At 48.0% G+C, this 7,226-nt stretch overlaps 2 protein-coding genes across 2 annotated transcripts; both read left to right on the top strand.

Annotated features, from left to right (window-relative positions):
* The first annotated feature begins 1,809 nt into the window (after positions 1-1,809).
* On the top strand, positions 1,810-5,051 carry LOC102701404. The gene is made up of 6 exons (XM_015839144.2): positions 1,810-2,174; positions 2,917-3,037; positions 3,415-3,536; positions 3,626-3,747; positions 3,850-4,009; positions 4,721-5,051. Exons 1-6 carry the CDS (start codon positions 1,840-1,842, stop codon positions 4,728-4,730), a joined length of 870 nt encoding a protein of 289 aa, XP_015694630.2. The 5' UTR covers positions 1,810-1,839; the 3' UTR covers positions 4,731-5,051.
* Positions 5,052-5,096: 45 nt separating this feature from the next.
* On the top strand, positions 5,097-7,113 carry LOC107305171 (putative pentatricopeptide repeat-containing protein At1g17630). Its single transcript, XM_015841868.2, has one exon. It carries the CDS (start codon positions 5,110-5,112, stop codon positions 7,018-7,020), a length of 1,911 nt encoding a protein of 636 aa, XP_015697354.2. The 5' UTR covers positions 5,097-5,109; the 3' UTR covers positions 7,021-7,113.
* Positions 7,114-7,226: the final 113 nt, after the last annotated feature.

Below are 7,226 nucleotides of genomic sequence, written 5' to 3'. Positions count from 1 at the left end.
CCTACTAACTCCGAGGAGATACAAAACTCTGTTTTGTGAAGTACCCTTCAGGAGCTTAAAAAAAATGTGGAGTTGGCTTTGGCTCCACTTTTTTTTTTGGAGCAGAGTTTCTGGAGCTAGATCTGTTTGGCTGGTTCTTTTGGCAGCGGAGCAGTAAAAGTATTTTGGCAGCGGAGCAGTAAAAGTAGGAGCGAAGCGGTCCCAAACAGGCCCTTAGGCTGTAATTTTGTAACAACCCCCTGAAGCCCAGCTAGTAGACTTCAATGAGTCATCGGTAAAAATGTTTCTTGTCATTGGTCATGTGTTTATCACGTTGGATAAATAACCCACCAGGTGAATATTTGAAAAAAAAACTCACCCATTGGACATTAGGTGTATATAATTGTAAATTTATGAAAAAATATATTGTGTAAATTTTTAATTTAAAATCAATTTTTTTAAAAAAAAATCCTACTGCAACGCACCGTGCCTTCGTTCCTTGCTTCGTATGGGCTATTTTCCGTATGAATCTGTGCAACTCTGGAGGCTGCCGTGGGCCTTGACTGCTCCACTGCTGCAGCTGAGCGGCTCCTTGGGCCAAGGCCGAAGGCCTGGTGCGGTGGCTCCTCTGCTGGCTAAGCTTTTGGCCCAACGAAGAAAGCAACCCAAACAGCCCACTAGCATGTCGGTGCTTTTTCTATTTTGTCGCTTTAAAACAAAGTTATCGTGGGGGTTACCACCGGGCCTTGGGGCGATCTGTGCCATGTGCCATTGACCCCTAACAAAATTTCTGGTCTAAAGAGAAGGAAGGGTTGAAAGCAGTTCTCTTCTCTTCAGCCTATTTTAATATTTTTTCTAGAGCTGCCACTATATAGGGAGTATCACTGTATCGTACACTCACACTCCCTCGAGCTTCGAATGAAAAGTGAAGTCTAAAATGACAGTAGACAAGCCACACCATTCGGCAAATTATAGCTTCGGATTTAAAAAAAAGTAAAATAGAGACAATAGAGCCGTTGGATAGATATAAAAGAAAAAAAGTCATATATTAGAGCCTCTCGAGTAATATATGGTGGTGGCTACCACATCCTACCACCGACTCTTATATATTTTAAAAAGAGACCCTATAAGATCATATGAGCACACATATAAATCTGCTACACCAACTTTACCTAGCATAGGCCAACGGTATATTTTTTTAAAAAAAATCTATGTAAAAGTTTATCATCTCATATAGTAGATTTTTAATATTATATGAGTCAATTTTATTGTTTATATTATTAAAAATTAGATAATCTTTCATATTCTGTATTTTTATTGACTAAAATAACACAATTAACACACATGTAGTAGTAGTGGAACTATACACAATATTTGAACACATGTAATAGCGAGCGATTATAGTGGCAAGAAGCACGAAATAGCTAGGGTAGTATATATGGAATATTTGGAAAATAAGAGGGTGGTGAAAATTTGTATCCTCATGTTGAATCGAGAGAATATACAAAAGTAACTAACGATCCATAGCCCATTCTAACGTAGACCTCTCAAGATAAGTAAACAACTCAAGCCTACCCGGTTAACCACAAAGTTCGACATAGTCCTATTTCTATAATTTCTCACATGCTATGTATTTTCATTTTTTCATTTAAATATTATTATTTTAAAAATATCTGTTTTCCACATTACAGCAAAACAGCGAGGATATTTAGTTGTTAACAGGGACTAATTGGTAAGGCTGATGAATGGAAGGGACCTGGCTGAAAAGAACCCCCTAGAAAAGCAGGCCCACAACCCAAGTGTCGGCCCAACAATTCTGCTCCATTCTGCTCCACTGAGCCCCCGCCGCCGGCCAGCCACATGCATCTCGCCGCCGCCGACCACCCCCACCGCGGCGGCGGCGGCGGCCGCCCCGGCCCCGGCCTCGCCCTCGCCCTCGGGAACCTCGCGGCCGCCGCGCTCCGCAGGGAGCACAGGCGCCGCGCGCTCGCCGGGGGTGCCGTCCTCGCCTCGGCGCTGCTCCTGGTGGCCACGCCGCGGCTCCGCCACTCCCCCGCGCTCCACCTCTTCGCCGACATGCGCAACCTCCTCGGCGTGCCCAACACGCTCAACGTGTTCAGCGCGTATCCGCTCCTCCTGGCCGGGGTCCCCGGGCTCGTCCTCTGCCTCTGTGGCAGTGGATGCTTCGGCATCAGGTGCGCCCCGCCCTTGCCCTTGCCCTTGCCCGGCTGTTGTTCGATGAAATGTCTCGCCTAAGTAACTAAATAAGTGCGTGAAGCTCCATTGTTTCATGATATGCGCCAAGCGAAGAGATATAGCCAAAGAATTTGAGAATTTAGTACCACGAGCTTTAATAAAAAAAAAATATGATGCCAATTTACCCCGATTTTGCTCGAGAACCGTTAGAGAGGAGCCCATTCTGTGCCTAATTATTTCATAATTTTTCGTTTTTTACTAGCACATCATTGCGTTAACAAAAAGTGAAAGAGATGGTCATGAGCTCCTCTGGCCCTAATAAATTGGTTCTGTCTGAGAGAAAGATGGAATTGTAATATTGGTGACAAGTGATTTTTTTTTTGTTTTGCTACTAAGCTAGCATAACCGTTGTGTCTGTAGCTATACATGCTTCCTCATCAAATTGCTTTAATAGTCTGTAATCTTGCTGCGTGATAGAATGGGTAATATGATGGGATTTGAACTATGGGTGTTCCACCCAACTATGTTGCCCGAATCTGTAAAATTTGATGTGGAAATTTACTGCCTAACAAGTTTGTGATCTTCATGTTTCTTGAAATCTACTGCTTATTGTACAACTAGGCTGGTATTGAAGGCATGACACGCAAACAGAGATTGCTAATAAGCTATCCTTATTTAACAAAAACAAATAAGTAGATAAGATCTGGTATTTAATATTTTTTTTATGGTGGAATTGTGCAGCTTGAGATGGGAGGCCTTGGGATGGTTCCTCTTCTATGCTGGGAATGTGGCAGCAGCATTTGGCTCGGCTTACTATCACCTCAAACCAGATGATGACCGCTTAATTTGGGACAGGTTGCCGGTATCTAAATATCTCATCTTTATGTAATTTCCTTATCTGCTTTTTACTAATTTCATGGTGTTCTCCATAGTTTTGGACTTTGGAATGTTGTTGGTATGTTGTACTACATACTTCGAGTCTACTGGGGGAAAAGAAGTAAAGAAATGTATTAAGTAATCCATGTTAAAAACTGCAGTTTGCCGACCTGAGTTTCTTTCATATCACCCTAGCATTAACAGTAGACAAAAAGAAAAAAAAATAGTATGTTTCTGAGCTTCCATATTACTCTGCTAGCATCCAGTCTGACTATCATGTTATCATGCATAAATGATGCTATCAATGAGCATATAACTATTTTATCTGGACGTGAATGTTCACTGGATGCTATTGAAATGCAGATGATGCTATCAGCTTCTTCGCTGCTGTCTATATTGGTAATTGAAAGAGTTGATGAGAGGGCTGGGCTATCTTGTTTGCTGTCACTCTTATCTCTCATACTGGTGAGCAGTGCATGTGAAAGGTAATAAGTACCCCTGCTCCTATAGCTTGTTCCAATGTTAATCTCAGTATATCAGTAGAGTCATTTTGCTCTGGTCTGGTTGATTGCAGGGTTCTTGATGATATGCGCTTATGGGTGGTTTTAAATTTTGTTCCTTGCGTTGCAATTCCTGCAATGCTATTCTTGTTTCCTCCAAAATATACACATTCGAGATTTTGGTTTCTTGCCACAGGTAACTGTGAACATCTTATAGTAAGGTTATGTTAAGCTCAAACAGAAAGAAGTCTAAAAAAAATTCAAACAAAGATGTTGTCTCATTGGCATCCTTGTGCAGGTTTTTACCTTCTTGCAAGATTTGAGGGCCTTGCTGACAGAAAGGTTTACAGTGTGAACCGGTACTTCATCAGCGGGCATTCCTTGGAGCACCTTTGCTTTGCGGTGGTTTCCTTGATTCTAAATGTGATGCTGTCCTTCAGAAATGTTAAGATCGTCAGGTATGTTTGGACTCTTTGAGCGGCTGTTTCATAGGATAAGGCCCCCTTTGATTCAAAGTAAATTCATAGGAATTTTAGAGGATTTCATTCCTATAGAATTTTTTTCTATAAAGTCCTTTGATCAAAGAAATGAACTCTATGAAATTCTATGAAATTCCTATGGAATGTCTTTTCCCATACAAGTTTTGGAGGAAATTTAATAAGAGGTAGAACGTCATGAAAAAAATCCTATGTGTTTTTATCTCTCCTCAAATTCCTATGTTTTTCCTATGGTTCAATCAAACAGTCATTTCTACATTTTTTCTATGTTTTGCAATACTCTGTTTTACACTTATATTCCTGTCATAATCCTATGTTTTTCCTACTTCTATGTTTTTTTATTCCTATGATTTAAAGGGGGCCCTTATAAATCTGCTCAGCCTTATGCCATATTAACTCCATTTTCTCTATATTCATATGGATACTAATAAATCTGGATTGTATATAAAAATATACATTGGTTTATAGACGAATCTAGGGAAAACAAAAACAATTTATAACCTGAAACGATTGCAGTAATATGGTAGGTCTGGTAACTTAAGGAGATTGTCGCTCCAGACTTCCAGTAAATAGTATGCATATCCTGAACCAACTCTTTAGTACTACTCCGTACTTGTGAACTCGTTTGTTTCTGCAACTAATCTTTGTTGTGCTTCTACATCTTCTCTGCAGAGACTCGTGACATCCTCTGCTGCTCAGGAATCACCTGAAAATTCTGGATGTTCACAAGACGACCACCAGATGCACCTGACAAACCTTCTTCATAGTAGCAGCTAACCGATCTACCTTATGTCCTTATCCATGGTTTTCTCTTCTTGGAATCCTGCGGTGCCTGACTGCCTGGACCCCTATCTTCTTCGCCCTGATGTGTTCATCCCTCTTCTGTATGTTCATGGTGTGTTTTGTGAGCAACCCAGAACTGTTTGTGTTAATTAACTTTTGAGCAAAAAAGAATCTGGGCGAGGAGATTGCAGTGCTAATTTTTGCCATGAAATAAGTGAAACAGCGATCCATTTTTCGTTGATTGTGGCGTGTAACTGGCAAGTGGGACCCACTCGCAGATGCGTCTCCTCCACGGTCGCGCCTCGGCCCCTCGTCCCAGCCATCGGCGTCGCCCGCGCCTTCTCTCCACCGCCACCGGCGACCAACCCACCCCGCCGACCACCAGCGCCGTCGCATGGAATCGCCTCCTCCGCGCCCATCTCGCCCGTTCCCGCGGAGACCTCGCCCTCGCGCTCTACCGCCACATGCGAGCGGTCTCCCCCGCGCTGCCGAACTCGTACACGCTCCCCCTCGCCCTCCGCGCCGCCGCCGCCGCCGCACCGCGCGTCGCCTCCGCCATCCACGCCCACGCGCTCCACCTCGGCCTCCACGCGCAGCCCGTCGTCGCCGGCCAGCTCCTCGCCGCCTACTCCAAGCTCGGCCGCGCCGCCGAGGCACGCCACGTGTTCGACGCAATGCTGCCGTCGGGGAGGAGCACCTTCTGCTGGAACGCGCTCATCTCCGCCTACTCCAACGCCTGCGACCCCGACGCTGCGAGGCACGCGTTCGCGCCAATGTGCGCCGCCGCCGCCGGGGCGCGTCCCGACGCCGTGACGTGGACGGCGCTGCTCTCGGCGCACGCGCGGTGCGGGAAGCACCCGGATGTCCTCGAGCTGTTCGGAGACATGCATAGGAGCGGCTGTGAGGGGAACGCCGAGTCCATGGCCGTGGCGCTCTCGGCGTGCCCTTACACCGGCGACCTTGCATTGGCCAAAGGGAAGGCGATACACAACTGCGGCGTCGTGAGGGGTGTCGTCCATGGCTACCTGTTCGTCACCAACTCATTGGTGTGCATGTACGGCAAGCTCGGGGAGATGGAGGATGCCAAGAAGGTTTTCGGGGACGCCGCCGAGAAGAACACCGTGACATGGAACACCATGATCACCAGCTACGCCGCGGCTGGGCTGTGCGACGAGGCGTTGGGCGTGCTCGACCAGATGGAGCGGATCGGCGGCGCGGTGGCGCCCAATGTGGTCAGCTGGAGCGCTGTCGTCGGCGGGTTCGCGTCGTCCGGGGACACTGGCCGCGCACTGGAGCTGTTCCGGCGAATGCAGCGCCGGTGGCTTCCGCCGAACGTGGTGACCATGGCGACTGTCCTCTCAGCTTGCGCCGAGCTGCTGGCGTTGAGGCTGGGGCGGGAGCTCCATGCCTACGCCATGAGAGCCAAGCTGGACAGGCACTCGCTTGTCGAGAACGGGCTCGTCAACATGTACGCAAAGTGCGGGAAGGTCGCCGGTGCGCGGAAGGTGTTCGACGGCATGAAGACGAGGGACCTGATCTCGTGGAACTCGATGCTGGCCGGCTACGGCATGCATGGCCTGTGCGACGAAGCCCTTGCCCTGTTCGCGGACATGGCCGGAGCTGCGGTCGCTCCCAACGCCGTCACCTTCGTCGCCGTTCTGTCGGCCTGCAGCCACGCGGGGCGTGTGCCGGAGGGCCGCCGCCTGTTCGATGACATGGTGAGAGAGCACAACATCTCCCCATCAATGGAGCATTACACGTGCATGGTTGACCTCCTCGGCCGCGCCGGCTTGCTCGGGTACGCGTCGGAGCTCATCGAGACGATGCCGATGAGACCTGACCCGTGCGTGTGGGGGGCATTGCTCAATTCCTGCAGGATTCATGGGGATGCAGCCATGGCCGAGGCCACCATTGCCAGGGTTCTGCGCTCCGAGGCCAACGGCACCGGCCACCACATGCTGATCACCAACCTGTACGCCATGTGCGGGATGTGGGACAAGTCCAAGAAGGTGAGGGTGATGACGAGGGAGACCGGCTTGAGGAAGAATCCGGGGCAGAGCTGGATCGAAGTGAACAACACGGTGGTCGCCTTCACCTCCGGCGGCACGCCGCCGTCTCTTCCCGGAGCTGAGGATGTTTTCAGAGCTCTCGATACTCTATACGCAGAGATGACAATTCAACATGTATGATCTCAATTGCAAGCATCTGGGGAGAAGAGATGCAATAGCCATGATGAGTGTTCGGCTAACAAGGCAAGAGCTAAAGATCCTGTGGCCTGAAGAGGAGTCTCATGGCAACCTTTGTAAACATAATCATTCGATTCATTTCCGAGGCCTTGAAGGCACAGAGAAATTACCACCAAGTTAAGCTGATCCCAGGAGCAAAAAAATGGCAC

Source organism: Oryza brachyantha, chromosome 1 (assembly GCF_000231095.2).
Source record: "Oryza brachyantha chromosome 1, ObraRS2, whole genome shotgun sequence".
Lineage (NCBI taxonomy): Eukaryota > Viridiplantae > Streptophyta > Magnoliopsida > Poales > Poaceae > Oryza > Oryza brachyantha.
The sequence above is the reverse complement of the archived record's forward strand: the minus strand, read 5'-3'. Positions and strand labels throughout refer to the sequence as shown.

Bases quoted from the DNA above. Each gene is read 5' to 3' on its own strand.
- LOC107305171 (XM_015841868.2), top strand. From the start codon at position 5,110: ATGCGTCTCCTCCACGGTCGCGCCTCGGCCCCTCGTCCCAGCCATCGG.
- LOC102701404 (XM_015839144.2), top strand. From the start codon at position 1,840: ATGCATCTCGCCGCCGCCGACCACCCCCACCGCGGCGGCGGCGGCGGC. The intron at 3,038-3,414 runs GTATCTAAATAT...ATTGAAATGCAG, and splicing joins TAATTTGGGACAGGTTGCCG to ATGATGCTATCAGCTTCTTC. The intron at 3,537-3,625 runs GTAATAAGTACC...GGTTGATTGCAG, and splicing joins GTGAGCAGTGCATGTGAAAG to GGTTCTTGATGATATGCGCT.